Below are 19,285 nucleotides of genomic sequence, written 5' to 3'. Positions count from 1 at the left end.
GGCTGATTAATTTATAATGAAAAAGTAATTAGATTGTATAATACAACCCCTTTTGGCCTGCTGCGGTACAAATGATCCACCCTCTCTAATACATCCAAACAAGTTCATTTATTTAGTCACATATTCTTAAAATCTACTTCTCAGTGTATATGCACTGCAGGCTTCAAGTTTCCACATCACTCATGCATACTGGGCCGTGATCGGCTCCAAACTAGCTGTGATGTCATAAGCCCTGCACGTACGAATTCGTCTCCGACTCAAGGTGAGCACACGGAAAGTTCCTCCCAACAGATTCAAACTCGTGCATCGCTCTGCACAGCGAAGGTCAAACATTTAAATGGAAGGAACGATGAGCAAAACACATTTTTTAAGGAAAGGGGGGAGGTCATTCAATCTATATATATATATATTTTTATATACTATATAACTATATATTAACTATGTTTCTAGTCTGCCCCAACAGAAATGTAAAAAACAAGGTGTCTATGCGATTCAAGGCTTGTTAGATAATTTTAGTAGGTACTGTAATGGCCTCTCTCGTCTGGTTCATACCTCCAGCTCTGTTACAATTAGCTCCCGGTAACTGGTGAAACCACCAACACGCAGCATCTCAGTAACAACGTGCTCATCAGAAAGAATCAAGTGCAGCCGAGCCCGGCTGAGAAGTAAAAGAGACATTTGTTCGACGAGACATTGGCTTGGCTATCTTTATCTCTAACCATAAGCGGAGACAACCAGCGCGCAGAAGCTCACAGGCGGTTTGCGCTCAAATTGTTTTGGGCACCTGTCATCCTCTATTATAATTAGCAAGTGGACGTCTAAATAATTGCCATCAGGCTGCGGCTGCTGTATCAGTGTTGGAGTGCCATCGCTCGCCTTTAGTTCTAGTAATATTTAAAGGAGCGGCGCGCCTTCTCAAAGCATTGCCCTCAGCAAAGTCTTAAGCTGTGTATTCAGTCAGCGACAGCATCTGGAGCACTGAAAATAATTAACTGACACAAGAGAGGTTCGGTGTTGGCTTCGCCATTTGTTTTGTCCACACTTGTCCCTTGCACACACACACACACACACACGCACACACAGACACGCATATGGCCGCACGTACAGGCAGCTTTTGATCATAATTGTGACGCTGCCAGGAAGAGAGGGTGGTAACACACTCGTCCCAGTGGGGATTGAGGATGGTTGTAAAAGTAAATGAGGCAGATGGATCTGTCTTGAAAAGTAGTGAGGAGAAAAAAAAAAGAAAAACGAAAAAGCCCCTTTGAGGAATGGAGATAGAATAGTTAAGTTGAAAGCACATGTATAATTTGAAAAGGACTGTAACGGTACAATAAAAGCCCACGTTTTGATATTTTGAAAAAAAAAAAAAGAAGCACAGATGTACTGTAGAAAACGACGTGAATCATGCAAAACATTGAGTTCTGCTGTGCTGTATGGCCATGTCTCTGTCGGTTAAAATGCAGGTGCGTGCTTTTATTGTGTGCGTATATGTGTGTGTTTATGAGTGTGTCTCAGAACCAAGCTTCCTGCTATAAAGAGCTACGCTCCAGGGCCTGTGAGAGAGCTATCCCGGAGTGTATCGCCAGCCGTAGCGTGATGACTTGACTCACACTTGTCGTTCTCCCTCTTTCCCCCCGATTAGACTGATGCAGTGTGGAGATGTATGTCAGCACACACTCACACTCTCACACACACACACACACACACACACACATACATACATAAATATATATTCACAAAGAGCTGTTGCCTGTGGGAAGACCATAGGTCACCAGGCTTGTCTCCACCAACCCCCTCCTTTAGGGGCACTGAATGAAGCTGGTCGAGGTCACTGCTGCTCAGCAGCGCCCTCGCTGTGCTGATAGCAGCGGCTGCTTAGATCAGCCAGTCAATAACGTTCAGTCTAGTCCAACAACAGCTGACATTAGCGCACACACACATATCTCTTCCCTTCCCCCCTGCTCCATAGCACCCTTCCCCCTTTTACTCTCTGTTGTTCTACAAGCCTACCTCTGTCACACTCAGAGGCGTCCTTTGTTGTTTTCTCGCCGTTGTATGCATGTCAGCATGTTTGCGTGTGTGTGTGTGTGTTTGTCTCTTTCTCGCGGAGTCTCTGACATGTCCTGAAAAGATCCCCGTTTGGAGAGACATTATCATCGCTAGGCTTTTAGAGTGCAGCGGTGTCTGCAGGAATCACTTCTTGTATTGAAACTTTGAGCTAAACAACCAGTGGCACTAGGATACAGGTGCAAATTTTCAGGCCCTCTGGTCAGGTGTGGTGTAAAACTGAGCAGGATTTAGAGAACTGTCTTGAATCTGGACCTCTTTACTGGCATTGTTGTGTCAGATTTGCAGCTCACTGAGTTACTAGCCCAGCCTTTTTTCTTTTTCTTTTTTTTTTCTCCCTGCATGGCTCTATTTTTCCTCGGTGCCTGCTCAGCAAGCGCTCTCTCCGTGGTGCTGACTTAGATGGAGCAAAAACCGGCGCTGTCCGTGGTGCTATCATCACTGGTCCAATTTCAGTCAGTCCCTGCTGAGCTACAGCTGACTGTGTTAGCTTTTGTCGGGGCTCTGTCCTTTGTGCTACCTCATCTGTTTCTAGCAAGAGCGCATGGCATCCGCAGTGCTAGCGCTGCTGGTTTGGTCCATGATGCAGTCTGAGCTGCCCAGTAACCACTTACTACAAGCGGAGCCAGCGATTATAAGCCGCTGTAACTGCCACTCTCGATCCCTTTTTCCGAATCCTCACGAGCAACCTTAAATGTGGAAGTGGATTTTGTCATTGCTCTAGCTCATGAGCTCTATCTTCATGCGAGCGCAGAGGTGCGGTGAGGATTTTCCCTGTTCTGTATTTTGGTGACTCACTGCGCGCTGCAGTAGGTGGAGTGTCACCATCAGTCTAGTGGCGCAAAGCAATATCCGTCGACCATGCTGCTGCCACGTCTCCTGGATGCGTGTGGAGCTGACACATCACCTGAATTCTGTAATTTTCTTCACTTCGCTCGGTTGAGTTTATAATCACACAAACTTCTTTAATTAATGCCTTTTCATTATCCATTTTCAACCTTGTGACTCTTCCATTTGCGTACAAAAAAAAATCTGGATGTGTCTCATCTTGTGATCATTTTAACTAGTGGCTCAGACAAAAGACACTGATTGGATATCTGCCATTTGCTGCCGTGGTCTTCAGACAACGTGGTCCACCTCTGCAAAACCTTGACTTTTTTTATATGATCTGGTAAATCCCATGTTGAAATGAAATGAACCCTACCAACATCTGCACAGAGTTATTATAATTATTGACGGTGCGGTGGTTAGTACTGTCGTCTCACAGCATGAAGGTTCCTAGTTTGAACTTCAAACGCGTCTGCGTGGGTTTCTCTCCGTGTACTCCGGCTTCCTCCCACAATCCAAAGACATGAACTTAACAGGTTAATTGGTGACTCTGAATTGGCCGTAGGTGTGAATGTGAGCGCGAATGGTTGTTTGCCTGCGATAAACTGCCGACTGTCGCTCCAGAGTCAGTCCCACCGTGACCCTGATGAGGATAAGCGGTTACAGATGATGGATGGATAACTCGATCCAAGCATAGCATAGCTGTGCAGTCCAGAGTTCTTTGTACATATTGGTTTTGTTGAAGTAGGGTGAAATATCTTGAGTTTAAGATGGTACAACGCTCTCCATCAACACTGCCCTGCTAAACTTAAATTGATTGCTTATTTAACAGACATCTCATCTTCAAAAAACGCTGCCGTGATGGTTCTATACATAAATTGCACTCCTCCACATCTGTCTCCCACATATGAATGTCGCTCAGTTCATATCGGGGGTTGCTCAGGGAGCTTTTTTCCGAAGACGACGCACCTCAGCACTCAACAAATGAATTGGCGTGTGAGGCAGCAGCGGTGTGTAAGAGAGCACAAGGATCGGTGCTCTGGCAGGTTACAAACCTTGGCAAGGGCTGATGTTAATTAAAGCCTCTGTTCAGCACTTTTCAAATTAGATGTGAAATGTTAAGCAGGAGGGGTTTGCCATTAACGTGGTGGATGGCAAGACCTCTGACCCTAGCCTGAGGGCGATGCGTCCTTGAGACATAATTGTGCTCACCTTGAGTGGTAGTTTCACAGGGAGAGTCAGGCGAGTGTACCAAGCCTTCCCCGTTGCTAGAGAATGAGCAACTGGTACATTTTTCCTCTTCTTCCATTAAGCCGTCGAGAGGTTGAAACGATTTGCCTCTCACCCTCTTTCACCCTCGTTCGTGTGGTTTTGATGGCCACAGGAGGAATTTGTTGGATTGCAAACATTCGAGGGATACGCCACATTAGCCCATTTTCACTTATCAAATGTTGGGAGTCTGATTTGAGCGGCTGCCAGCTTTCTGTCTCTTTCTGTCTGAAATAGATTTTTTTTTTCTTTCTTTCCCAGCTCCTGAAGCTAACAGTGTTTGGCACCGTACCAAGATGGTCCCAGATAAAGATATTTTATGAGATGGTGCAGACGAATACTCTCCAGTGTGCAGCCCCAGTTATGTCGAGCTCTCTGTTTTGTCTGTTTGTACTTGTCCATCACGCATTTACTCCATGTACCGCATCTCCCCCTGTTCGTGTCACATGACTACTTGAGCACACATTCAAACACGGGTCGTTTATTTTTTAACACGGCTCCTTTAGAACTGGAGCAAATGGATGTTTTTGATCCCGACGTCTACATTTAGGCAGGACGTTGCCAAAACCCATGTCAGCACACGTGTAATAATGAATGGATAACTTGTCATTGCCAGATTCTGATTGTTCCTACAGCTGCACGACCACCTATTGAGCACTTTCCCTCGGCAGACGGTGATCGTCGCTTGCAAAACTATCAAGAGGGGAGCATGTTGATTTGTACACGAGAGTCACATCCTTCCTGCTATTACAGTATGTTGCAAGATGACAGAGTTACCCCGGAAGGGGACCAAGTCATGAGCAGAGGAGACACAGAAGTAGGTCAGCTCCTAGGCGTTCGTTACATCATACATATTCATAAACAGCACCCAGTTGTTGCAGAGTGAACTCACTCCGCACAGACTGTTTATTCTGTTCATTGGGCCCTCTGCTCTGTTTAAATGTTAAATAGCGATTACGAAACGTGAGCAATTGACTCTGACTGCTGCATTTACATGCATTTTACCGCCATTACGTGAACAGTATGCTGTTCTAATCACGTATTCACACCACTTCATCTCAGTAAGTCATGCATTTTCATTGGGTTTAAAACATCAGCAATGCCACACTGAGTTGTCAGGACAGTACATTGTAACGGTGTGACATGATGCTTATTTGCTTTCCTGACGAGAGTTTAATTAAAAGACTGATGTCACTCTCGGGTCTGTCCGTTAAACATGAACCTACAGTTAGTGTTTAGTTAGCTTATACATGAAGACTAGGAGTTGGGGCAAACAGCTAGGTTTGCTCTGTAAGAAGGTAGATGGGTGTTACAGGGAGTTATGTGCCAAAATATTACTTGGCCTAAGAGCACTGACTCTGCTGGTTGCCTTGCAAATCACTGCTTACAGCTAAAAATCACGACTTGGATTTGGTACAGATGAAACCAGTGGTGTAGTGGTGCCTGGAGAAGTGGGTATACTCATTTTTTTTTTAAAGCAGCCTGTCAAAAGAACAAATGCCCTGTGTTATAAACAGTGACATGTAAGACTACTTTTGTATTTTTTAAGCCTGTAGTATTTGCACATTGACTTCAGACCATTATGAAATCAACACTAGCCACAGAAGAGGTGCGGTTTTTGCAATGAATCCTGGCCCCCCTGTCCTTGGGTCAGTATTTATTTATGAGTATTTCTTAATCCTTACTTCATCCACTCATGAAAAATAAACTATGTAATGCCTTGACAATCCTACGAAATCAAATCAGCGAGCAGAACACAACTGAAGTGGGTATACCCAATGCCGACTGAAAAGTAAGTATGCGTGTTAGTGAGTGAGCTTTGGAGGTGTTTGGAGGTGGACAGTACTTTCAGACACAGCCAGGCTAACTGTCTTCAACTGTTGCATATTTATTCGGTTATATTTTTTATGAATACAATTATTGTTTAGTCTAAAAGACGGCAGAAAACAGCAAGAATATTCCAATCACGGTTAACAAAACCCAAGACGACGTCTGCTTCAGGTTTGCTTGTTTTGTACCGAGAGTCCAGAAATGAAAAAAATATTAAACTTACAACAATATAAAAAAGAGAGAGGTGGAAAATCCAAACATCTGTGAAGCTGAAAACCGCAAATGTCTGAAATTTCTTCTTGCCAAATCACTGTGATGTATTTTTTTTCTGTTACAGCCAGTAAGGCCAGAGTGATTGTCAGTAACGACAGAAACGAGCACAAAGAAACCACCATACACATTCATGTCTACCAGATTCTTTTTTCACATCATCACAATTGAAACATGTGACTGCATTCTAAAAAAAATCCAATCACATGTGGTCACCGTTGCTAGCCATTCTCAGTATTGGCATTGGTTGTACAGTGAATGGAACCCATTCTTAATTTCAGTACGTTCTCGTCGTGGTGCTGCACTTGTCCTTCAAAACCACTGTTAGATATAAAAGAGAGTTGCAGGGAGAGTGTGGGAGAATGAATAGAAACTGAGTCAGTCACAGGGCCATGAATTGCACTGATAGTTCAAAACATGATGCTATTTCTGCCAGCTACTGTTATTCACTCAACCCTAATACAATCAGACACTCCAACACCACGATTATGCAGGGGGCGAGATTGACCTCTCCTCAACCCCCACCCGGCCCGTGCTACAGTTTGAGAGTCATTTGGGAGATTTGGGTGGGTGAAGAAGAGAAAAGTAACTTTGTAATTCAATTACATGTTTGTTCCATTTTATCCTTTTGCATTTGAGCACATTGTATTTGAGATTAAAATAAGACAAACATGAATTGTTTTCTCGTGTAACACCTCTCTTATTACCTTTTGTTGAATTCATTTTTTTATATTTCTTTGGCATTTTTAAGCTTTATCTCTGATAGATAGGGAAAGAGTCACAGGTCGGATTCGAACCCTGGGCTTCCCTGGACTGAGCCTTCGCACATGGGGGCGGCTGCTCTACCAACTGAGCTAAACGCCGCCCCCTGTTAAAATCATTTTTTGATAACATAGCTTCTTTTATGAAAAAAGGAGTAATTTGCACCTCTGGGCGGTCGTGTTTGATGCTAGCAGGTGCCTATTAATGCTATTACCAGCCCTGTTGACAGTATCTGAAAGGCCTCTTGTTCATTGTTCCAACCTGCCATAAACATTTCATTACAGGAATCCACAACCTATATTTTAGCCCCCCCCCTCTCCCTCTACTCTGCAGTCAGAACAAGTTCATCATTTGAGAAGAGAAACCGAAGGAAACGGAGAGAAAATGGAGCCGGAGAGAGCGAGGGAGTTGAGGGTGACAGGAAAACTCTGAGGAGTTCATGCTGAAAATATTGAAGGAGAGGAGAATGCTGAAGTCAAAAATGAGAAGAACAAAACGGAATGATAGATGGCGGTGGATAACAGAGGTTATAAAGGAAAGTGAATAGAAACCGATGTAGACTCTTGAGCGCGCCGTCTTTATTCACAGACAACAGAGCAAACTCCTACATGTGCCTTGTAGTCAACGTAATCTAGCCAAAGGTTTCTGCTGCTTGTATGAGTTTGAGATCCAAAGGGTGGTCTCACTGCATTGCCCTTGTTTTCCTAAGCACCGCCACGGTGAACATTGTACGGCTTCTTTTCTTAGACCTGCAGAGAAATTGCCTTGCCTATTGATCCGTTCGCATGTAAACAGAGCTTCTCCGGTCTCCGACTCAAGGTATGTATGCACAGGAGACTTCTGACGGGGAAAAAGAAATGGCATATACTATACAGCGTATTCCTCCTCTTTTTGCTATTTTTGTACACGGCCTCTGTGATTTCGAAACCCTCTTGATAGCGTCTAGTGCTAAAAGCGAAGTACAGTATACTTCCTGAAGTGGAAAATTCCATCCGCTGGTCAATTTAGCTTCAGCTTGCAATCATTTGTCTTGCATTTATCTTTTTTTTCAGTATGATAAAAGGCATTTTTTGCTGTGCACAACAATAAATAATTGCCAGGGTCTGATTGGTGAAGTGAGCCATTACGTTAATCAGGTTTAATTTGCACACTAAGTACATAAAAAAAACATGCTCAAGCACTTAATTTATGCCATGACATCCACTGACCGTATGACAGATAATCTAATCCTTGCAGTTATTAGGTCATAAGCATGGGGTCTTTTTTTGGTATCCTGTACATCGGCCTTAGGTTATGTCGGCCTGACTGGTGCAGAGACCATTCAAGAGGCTTTACTCACCCTGTGTTCCCTGCTCTGGGTACTTCTGTACGCCTGGCTGCCTCTCTCAGTCTTTCTTCTCCCACTTCAGCTCCCCGCCTTACCGTCACCACTCTCTCCATATACGACTGGGCTTCTTCACGTGGGTCAAATGTCACCCACTTGGGATTTCTGCGTCTCCTTTTGTCATTGCTGAGCCTGATGATTGGTGTGTGTGTATGTATGTGAAAGAGAAAGAGAGAGAGAAAGAAATAGGACAAGAGAGGGAATCTGAGTGTATGCAAGAGAGGGCTGGGGAGAAGATTCTTGTGTGTATGACTGATTTTCTGAAGGAGTTTGAGAGGATCGGGGGTGAGTTAGGGACAGATCTCCCCTTCTTGGTGTTATAAAAATAGCCATTACAGCATGGGAAATCACAGCTTGCCTCTTGGACACACCACATCTGTACTGGGTTTGGCAAGAAATAGGTGCCAGGGGAATTGTGTGTGTGGGGGGGTATCTTTATGGGCAACCAGCTGAGACCACATGCAAGGAACATGCTAATTGGTATTCAGGCCAGGGCTGTGACAGCTTCCCACACAGTCCTTTACCGCATACACATTCCTTTCTGTTGCCACGGCGCCCAGTGAGAATTTCCTCGACAACAGAGATGAACCTGTCCACAACACTGTCCACAATAAATCAGCACTGGACAATTAAACTCGACTCTTTTCAGCCTTTCTTCACTTCTTTTTCCTGCCATTTTTTCAGCCCGTATGGTTTATGTTTAACCCCGTTGTGTCAGCTTATTTAGATAAAACATCCATATGACCAATCAGATATCAACAAGCATGCACACTGACTCTGAGTCACATGCATTATCCTTAAGTTTTGTTCATGTAATTTACATCTATTTGGAGATTTCTTGTATTTTTAAGATATGTTTGATATGCTCGATAAATTGTATATATTATTGTCTCTCAGTCTTTTCCTATAGATGTGGCATTTTGACCCGATAAAGATCCGACTAGGACTGAAACTCACCGGCAATGAATGCCCGTGTCACATCAATTCACATTAAAGTGTCTGGGGTGTAGTATGGATTTTAGAAGTGCACTCCTTGGAAAGCTTATAGTGCCAGCTAGGGCTCCAACTAGAAATCATTTTCATTATAGATGAAATTGTCTATTATCTGTTTTTATGACTTATCCAGTGATCTTTTAGTCTCTAAAATGAGAAAATGGCGAAAAAGGGCCCATCAGAATTTCCTCAATCCTCAATTTTGCCAGGCCGAGTGCCCAAAACCCACAAATAGGTCTGATAAAGCACTTCAAGCTGCACTATACAGTGTTTATATTCACAACTTATTAAATGACGACAACGTAATATGAAGGATTTGCTCATAGCTCATGCCAAACAGAGAATTATCACTTGAGCGTGTAGTTTGTCCCAGATTTACAGAGCGTTTTACTGTCTTCATCTCAGCCCTATTTTCAGGAGCCGATGAGGATAAAATGACTACACAGATAATCTATATGACAGAAAGACAAAGTTAGTAGCTGCTAGGATTAATAGATGCATCAAATTGTTTAGGATTTGCATCGGGATCATGCATAATATGAAACATGAACATAGTATCTGTGGCATTACCTGCAGGTTACGGTGTACGGTCCGCCCTCTGCCGCCTTCCAGTTAATCCAAAAATGGGCAAAGACGTGGAGCGTGGGTGGAGCTGAATGACACCTTGTTGCTCAAACAAGCCACTTGTAACAACAGTCACTGTCAATCAAAATAGCCACACCCTTAAGTATGGAGAACTAACGCCCAAGTGTGCGACAAGGCTGCTGGAAAATAAAACACCCCGTGCAATCTGACGGTCAAGAAAACAGCCAAAAGCGTAACAAATACATAACATAAAGCACATAAACCAAGGAAAATGACCAAATCTGAGCATGTACACAGAGTCTGGCGGGCTAAATGCTCGGCTTCTGAAATGCTCCCGGTGGGGTTTAAAGTCACGTGGAGGACAGACCAAAACAGAGTTGCAGCCGCAACGTGACAGAGATGTGCCCGGTGCCTCAGTTAAGTTGTTCATGAACAGGGAAATTAGCTATCAAGACCAAAACCAGGTTTAAAGGCGTTTATTTCTTCTGTGAATTTGGACCCTTTAACGTTTTCATTTTAATTTGTTTGTAGCCAGCCTTAAGTGGCCATTTGAGGAACTGCAGCTTGCATGGCACAATGCACACTAGAAGGAGGTATGGGAGGTCTAGGCTCATGCTCTCCTCTTCCCTTTTACCTTGAAGGAACTGAAAAGCTCTCTTTCCACTCCAGTCTGACATTGTGTCATACATGCCAGTGTGACAAAGAGACAACGCTGTGGTCACCCCTGCTGCTGTTGTCAATGTGAAGAGACTAATAATCTCGCAGGCCTTTCAGCAGTTTACCACACCTGAAAATAACATTTTTTCTGTTTATATTCAGCCTTGCTCCTCTCCTGGTCCTAGATATAACAGCCTATATTAAGAGCCCACTGTTTGGCAACACGCAGCTGTTGAGATGCAACAGCTCCGCATTGTTAATTTGTCTGACCTTTTTTGTTTTGTCTAGCTGCAGAGTGGGAGGCTAACAATCTGAAGAAGGTAGAAGAAGCCTATGAGACAGTCAACATGGAAATAAGGTAAGGGACGAATAACAAAGAAATAGAAGCAGAGGTTATCTTCCATTGTACACGTATTCGTGACTAAATCTTCAACATTTTTCATTTTTTTTGTGTGGACGATGCTTTTCGCTTCTCACACTGCTACATGAGTGTAAACAGGGTGGCATGGTATGTAACCAGGACTTAAAATAGACTTGCATCCTTCTGTGCTAAAGAGGAAAGCTGCACAGTAATGAATTTGCACTGTGTGATACCTAAGGCTAATTTTAATGAAGAAAAACAAACGCTATTGGTTGCCTACTGTGCTCTGGTGTGTAGGCCTATTCCAATTTTCTTTAAGCAGAGCAGTGGGTATGAATTATCCAAACGTTTTTGTGCCTTTCTTTTTAAATTTAAAGTATCCACGGCACAAATTAGTGTAATTATTTTGTCTTAATGGATAGTAATGACCTTTCACAACAAATTAGTCATGTACTTATTTTTTTTTCATCCCCTGAGTAAGTCAGCCTCAAAATGCGCTGCTGATCTTTGAAATATTAAGACATTTGATTTATTCTGTAGCTTCAACCTCTGTTTTCCTTCCTAACATTACAGTATAGGGTCACATGCCACAACAGCTGAGCACGTTTGGATGAGAATCTCATGCTTTTGCTCCCCGCTCAGATGTTTTCACAGAGCTCTGAGCCAGCCAGCAATAGCTGATAAGTAGCTGCTGTGGCCCTTAGGCCTGCAAACTGTTCATTACAGTAGGAGAGCCCAACCACAGAGTTAGCAGTTACCAAAAGGTCAAGATTTTTTCCCCCCTAAACAAATGCCTGCATTAGGGCAACAGAGGAAAAATGGAGCTGGCATGGCTTCAGTTGTATTTCTCTATTGTCCACCTAGCTCCAATTGCTCCTGGTGAAATGACTCATGTATGTGTGTTAGAGCATCCCCCCACGTCAGTTTGTAGATATAGATGTGGTAGAGAGTTTGTCTCTTAGAACTAGAATGAAATTAAAACTCTCCTGCTCATTAGTCCACACCTTTTATTCCTTTAACATGCTGTAAAGGGCAATTTCCACAAATTGTGCATGATTTTTTTGACCCCTGCCCTACAGAGAATCACATGCACACTGAGTTAACCAACCCGCATTGCTTCTCTGACCCTGAACCACCCTCCCCATATTCCACCCTACCTTATCAACCTCAAGCGAAACAATCACCCTGCCTAAACATTTGTTAACCCCATTAGCAATTCTGGGTTATGAATATGGAAATCAGGGTCTGTGCGGCATTATAGAGATAGGGCTCAGTTCCTTATTTGCGATTAGTGAAGGAAAGCAGACCTCACCAGCTCAGATAATTGGAGACGGTGCATAGAAATGGACCTTAAAGGGCCAACTCATCATCACACTATCCAAGAAGTCAGTCACTTAAAGCAGAAAGGAAAACAAAGCTACATCGTCAGCACAGCTAGGACTCATCTAGAAGTTATTAAAGCAGTGGGGCCTACATTCACAACACTTGTTTCTACCGATTGAAAAGAAGTATTGACTTAAGTTTGGGCATATTGTCAAACAGTTTCTTTATAATGAGGTTATTTCCTGGAACACAAGTGTAATTTCTGTCTTCAAACGTAGATTTTAATTGTCATCTCATTACATATATCAGTAATAACTCAATTTCATGATTAAAAAACAACAGCTTAAACTGTGCTTGTGTCCTAAACTACTTATTTTGGTTTCCTCAGTGATCTCCGGAAGAACCTAGCCATAGACTATGGAACAGATTGGGAGTTTCTGTTTTTGAACAGCCAGTGTTACAAGCTGAAAGTATATGAGTGAGTATTGACATCATTTTAAATTCTTTTTTTGGATTTATATCCTTTATTTTGTCTGGAATCAATGTGGAAACTAGTCATAAAATGTGTGGTTGCATAAAAAAAAGACACACAAAAAAATACATCTCTTAATGGTTTTGACAATCTTGTCCTGAATTGTTCATCTTTTAATAGTTAAATAATGGAAATCATTACTTGTGCACTGCAGGTAGCCATGAAAACCACCGGAAAGAAAAGTTAAAAGTTTCAAAGTACCTTCATAAAATCAATATATTAACCAGAGGCTGGAATCCACCTTTTTATTTGAGCTACTGTACTAAAACAAATTCCATCTGTAACAAATGTGAAGCGTCTCAGTAAAGATCCACCATTTAAAGTTGATAATTTGTGAGCTCCAAGTCACCCTGGAGAAAGCCAAGCAGCTAAATCAACTAAATTTAATCAACAGAATGAGCTTCTTTTACTCTCTCCCGCTGCATCCCTATGGCCCCTGCTGGGGTAGAATCTGTTCTCCTCAGGATTGCTTGCCAGCTGGAGCTTTAGAAGCCTGTGGGTGGTTGCAGTTTTGAAAGAAAATTATCCGAGATCTGCACTGAGATCTGCACTGCAAATACATTTTTCAGACATCCTTGGAATCAGTGGTTTTCCCATGCCCTTATACACCAGTGTGATTTGTTTGCTTAGTTTGCCATTTAGGAGGCAAAATGTGAAAAAGGGAAGTTGCAGATCTTGTGCGTGAGCCAGGAAAATCTGTCTTTTTTTACTGTAGACGGTATGAGATAACAATATTGCACACTGGTTGTGAAACTGTTTAATGTCATGACGTAGGATCAATATTCACAGGTTGTAGAAACATAGGTCAATAGATAAATGTATGCCAGACTGGGCTAGAACAACAGTAATGCATGAATGGCCAATCATATATTTTTTTGGTGTTTCATAAGTAATAGGTTAAACATTATGTTTAAGCACGTCCGGCTAAGTAGCTTACCACCTAAGGTGGTATCTGAGTGTTACTCAGCTGACCAAACGAGAATTTTGGCTATTGGTAACAGTAGCTGCTCTTTCCTGCTATTTTTTGGATCTACGGATGTTTACACCCCATGTTGAACACATTAGTTATTCCTGATTCTTTAAGACTAATGTTTAAATAAAATGAAAAAACATATGGTTTGAAAATAAGAACAATAAAGTGTATATCAAACTTGTATCTTGTATCAATGTAAGCTAAGCTAACCGGGAAATATTAGAATAAGTCTGCCCTTATATTTTTCATCATTACATTCATTTCTTATTTTGTACTACTAGCTCTACCATGCAATACAAGAACATTCCTGCTGCTTTATTCTTTTACGTGGTGGTGAGATTCTGAAAATTGTTCATTTCCTGAATTCTAGTCAATTTTTTCGATGGCTGAGAGGTTTCAACCTGCATGTCTGAATTCATGAAAACATGTGTTGCTTTTTGCTGAAATACTTATTACATTTCTGGTATTTATTATTAATGATTGAGTGCAGTAGTCAGTAGTCAAGAGACTTTAGTCAGTCCAGATCAAGAGATTCTAGACTTCATTTAAGTCATAGAATTTATTTGGAAAAGCAACACCAAAATAAAAGATGTATTTTCCAAATACAGAACATATCGATCAATAAATGCATAAATCTACGTCGACAGTCTCTGCGAGAGTTCTGAATTAAGCTGTGCATGTGATTCCTTCTGTCTGCAAGAGTGACTGTAATGGCTGTTTGTCTCACCTACCTCTGTGAGTTATTTTAACCAAACCATAGCTGGTGATTGTTAGAGCAGTAGAAAAAGAGTTTTGGTGAGTTTTATTTTGTGTTTGTCCATTTAAAATGAACTTATGATGTTTTTGTATATGGTATCTGCTGGTCTAAATCTCTATAGTACAATGAAAAACAAGCACTTTTACTGGACTCACAGTACTTTGATGGGCACATGTCACTAAGCCCCAAGGCTCTGCTCTGTAGTATTCACCTATGGTCAGCTTGAGACACCTTCCTAATCCCAGCTCTGCTTCTCTACCACCCTATCTTGTTCTGCCCCCGAGTTTTCCTTCTGTTTCGTCATGAAAAAGTTTCAGAATGACAGTCATAAAGCGCAGCCATAGCCTCATTTGAGAGCTTCTAACTTGGAAATAAGCCAGCCGATAACATAAAAAAACTAGAATTGAACTAAACATTTAGTTGTTTACAAAAGTAAATAATCAAATTACAATCCAGAAGTTTAATCGAATTCATACAAGCTGTATTAAGTTGTCAGGTTATTTCTCACCCTCTATCTTCTGCAGAGAAACCCTTACACTCCACAGTTACCTTTCTTTACCTGCCCTTTTGGTATCATACACTCCATGTTACTTTTCATCCTTCAACTCACTGAAGAGCACAATATCCACCAGCATCAACTCAGTTGAAGGTCCTTTGACCTACCAGCACCCTCTCAGCAATGTACCAGTCCCCCTCCCTGCCCCCCCTTTATCCTTGCTGTTCGCCTTAAACCGTGATCCTGAGAAGACATGACATTGACAGACACATAAACCAACGGCTTTCTATAGCACTCCCTCCCATGCCCTCGAGTTGAGAACTAGCAGAGCTACAGTTTCTCTCCAATAATGGAACAGAATCACACACTTCTCTTTCCAGCTTCTTGATCATCGGTTGAAACCATCTTACATCCGCCCTCCCTGGTGTTTAGATCTCTCACGTTTGATTAAATTGCTCCCGCTTTTTTTTTTTTTTTCAGTGGAAGCCAATATTGGAGAAAAGTGCCTGGAGCCATAAAAGGTTGCTGAGCTGAAACACTGCCTATCTGGAATATAACTAATAGGTTATTTCAATGAATGGATTTCAGCTGGTGACGGTGTGGGGTGGAAAATAGGTTTTAGATGCTACCAGTTTAAGATCATTTGACGACAGTGACACGTTTGGAGCAGCTCATTGTGTTAGAGAGCCCTAATGGAGCAAGGAAATAGAAAGAGCTGATTGCTTTTTAGGTGATTTCGCAGAAACTGGATGGGTCCTGTTTACTTTTGTATACTGCAGGCCAAACTTGTTAACGCTGAAAGTGTGTTTCATTTCTATCTGAGGGTGTCAGCTGAGATTTCTCCTTTTGTCTTTGCGAAGGAGGATCCTTTTCTCTGCACGTCTTTGTTGAGTTATTTCTTCAGCCTTGCTCCTGCCTTCCCTCATGATGGTGTGAATCACTTTAACAAACTGGGGCTCGAAGCCTTCTCTTGTTTGTCCAGGGGAAAAAAAATATATAATTGCTTTGATTTCAAAGGGGCAAGAAAAACAGCCTTTTGTTGTTGAACACTTTCAAGTGGAATGATTAACGGCAAGATTAGAAGCTAAATGCTGTGTAGTAGCACAATCCACATTGCTTTCTCATCAGTTTCTCTAAAGACCATAAACAACATGAATAAAAGCTTAGAGAGGGAGCTTGTTCTCGCTGCATTATCATTTAATAATATTTATTCCCATTCTTCCGTGCACCTTCTCTCCATCCGATTACATTACATCACTTTCTGAGCTATTGAAACTCACCTGCAAAAATTCATCCATTAAAAATCCATGTATTTCCCCTGAAATGATCTTTAGGATGCCGGTGGGCCCTTATCACGAGCTTCTGCCAGTGAATCAGAAATAAGCTTGGCAATTCAGTCAACACAGCCTGGCACAGCGTGAAGGAAGACACCCCATAATGAGTTCTCAGAGGCGGAGCCCCTACCTACAGCAGAGTCTAATATTCCTCCTGTGGATTTGTTGACACTCCTCAAAGCAACTTAAATCGAAGGGCCGTGATTTATGCAAGACTGTCAGGTCAGATTGACTCAGCCTCCACTCTCGTGTCATTAGAAAGTACAGCACTTCAGTGAGTCATGCCCGCCACTGTGGTTCAGCTTTGACAGAGAAGAGAGAAGGATAACGCAGCGCAAGTGACACTTCCAACTGTCTGTAGAACATCACATGGCCTTAGCGGTGCACTGGGTTATTCTAGGGAAGAAAGAGACTCCATCAGGATAGCCCAGAGGGAGCAGTTTCAAATTGGATAAAACCAATGCAAGGATGGTGGTATGGAGTCCCAGATGTGTCTGCTGACTGCAAGCAGCATGGAAATGAAGAGCCATGTATGTGTAGGACTTCATAAGGGCTGTGCCATGAACACCATCTACTTACAAATAGGGGTTGACAGCACTATTGGTATCTTTAGACGGGAAGTTATTTTCTCCCTGGTGAGCACTTGTCAGAAATGGAAACATTTCAGTAAACTCCCTACCTAATATTCTTAAGAGTATCTGCCATGTCAGTTTTCCTAGAAGTGAGAACAAATAATTAAACTAAATTAGCTTTCAATGCTTCATCGTGAAGGCCTTTTGCTGTTAGAACTTGATGTAATGCCAGAAAGCAAACAAGCTAACACAAATGAAATGAAAACCGTGTTTGCCTGGGTTTATCGAGGGGACGGAAAGGCACAGGGCCTGGTTAACCATAATTGGAATGTTATGTTGTTAAAATAAGTGGTTGTGCTGCAGTAGCTGTTTATGCAGATCCATGCCTTGGAGCATGAGCACTTTGTCACACACAGTAGCTCTCAAATTATGATAGATGTGGCACAGACACTGTTGTTAAATTAAAGCGTGAAATTTAGCATTACTCATAATGAGCTGCTCATGCAATTAATTAACTTCAAAAGGTCACGTTTGGTCATTTGTCAATTGCAGAGGGGGCAGAGACGTTGCATCCACCTGCCTTAAGATATGAATTCTATAGCGTCAAGGAGACTGTGACATTGTTAAAAGATAAAGCTGCTGAGTGTCTTTTCTTATTGTCAGCAAATCCCATGAATAGACCAAAACCAACAATGTGTAAGTTCGTCCCTTGATAACTTGCAACTTCTCTACCTTGTTTGTGACTCTCAGCCCACTAATGACATAAATATTTTTAAACAAACATTCATTTTGCATAGTTTAATTAAAATAATATGTATTAATAGAAATGTTTTCCTGAAAGAGCCAGGCACTGTTATAAACAGGTAAAAAGTGCATTTACTGGGGGCTAGTTTTAGCCTTGGATTTGGTGCAATGCAACAAGAAGCTGTATCATAATTTGACTGTACCATCAGTTGTTGGTTTTGGTCTTTTAATGGGATTTATTGGCCTTGAGGATACATGTAGAGACTTTAAAGGTCCAGTGTGGAGTATCTGTTAGCAGGTATAGGATACAGTATTCATTAGCATGTTTTCATTAGTGTGCAATCACCTGAAAATAAGAATCTCTGTGATTTTGTTGTCTCAAAATGAGCCCTTTGGATCTGCAGTGAGAGCAGGTCCTCCTCCGTGGAGTCCGCCATGTTGAACCGCCATTTTTCTACAGTAACCCAAGAACAGACAAACCAAACTCTGATCTAGATATGTCCTTTTGATTTTTATGTGAATTTCGCAGCCAGAGATTTTTCTACATGCTTGGAAAAAGAGGGTCAGGCCTGGGAGAAAATTCATTTAGTTGCAATCTGCAACTTCACCACTAGGTGCCACTAAAGCCTACACACTGGACCTTTAAAGAGTTTCAGTTAAGCCATTTTTTTAGCATTAATTCTGTTCTTGAAGCTTTCGTTTGTGATGAATTTAAATGACCACAGAAAGGGCCTTTGGAAGGACAATTAAGTAGTAGTGTCAGTAATGTACCTCTACCCTACCTCATTGCCTATTGTTTCTATTCTGCACCAATTTGTATATTTGCATATCTAGCCCATATTGCATGCATTCTCTACATAACACATACAGTACAAACATAGTATGAGTTTTTCTAGAGCGCAGTCACAATCCCTGTTGAATCACTGCCTCCCTCACCCTCATGTGGTTCAACAAAGCCTTTGGCTGGTCCTTTCCTGTAAGCAACTGAAAGCACGTCCATTCTACAGCAGGGGTGGCCATCTGAAGTAGCATGAGTTTTCTGTCGGCACAGTAGACCTGTGGGCTGGCAGTAAGTCCATGTGTGTCTGGTGGGGTCATAAAATCATTACATCCCATCAGTCTTTGTTATGCTTCCAACCTAATGGACAGAGAAGTGGGCAGTGAGCAGAGTGTCTGTGGGCTGGTTGTGTTGGAACAGTCTGGGTCAACTCTTCAGACAATTTTTTTTATGTTTCTCCCAGCTTGTCACTGCACAGCAGGACTTTCTTTTTCAAATTCAGAGTGAAATCATTCACAGCCAAGTTAATCATCTTTATTGTTTTCATTATTGTTAGCACCAGCACAAGTTAAGAATTTCAATTGCTTGCTGTTGCACAGGCATTAGACTTTATTTAGAGAGCACATAACCGTCCAAAACACCTAACCCAGCGACCAAAACATTGAGTTGTAATTATGTTTAATTTCCTCTGCAGCAAGGAAATCACAAACTAATACTGGAGTTGGAGCGTGCCTGTGTTATGTGTATTGTGGTCAGCAAGGTTTTCA

General features: G+C 42.0%; 1 protein-coding gene across 1 annotated transcript in view; it reads left to right on the top strand.

Annotated features, from left to right (window-relative positions):
- The window catches only part of LOC104923988 (glucosidase 2 subunit beta), a 117,489-nt gene that overhangs the window by 67,386 nt on the left and 30,818 nt on the right, over positions 1-19,285 (top strand). Inside the window, exons 11-12 of the mRNA XM_027288032.1 lie at positions 10,937-11,006; positions 12,721-12,810. Coding sequence (XP_027143833.1) covers positions 10,937-11,006; positions 12,721-12,810 — 160 coding nt within the window. The remainder of the gene's footprint in view (positions 1-10,936; positions 11,007-12,720; positions 12,811-19,285) is intronic.

The sequence above is a fragment of the Larimichthys crocea genome, chromosome XIV, assembly GCF_000972845.2.
Source record: "Larimichthys crocea isolate SSNF chromosome XIV, L_crocea_2.0, whole genome shotgun sequence".
Taxonomy (NCBI): Eukaryota; Metazoa; Chordata; class Actinopteri; family Sciaenidae; genus Larimichthys; species Larimichthys crocea.
This window is presented reverse-complemented; position numbering and strand designations above follow the sequence as displayed.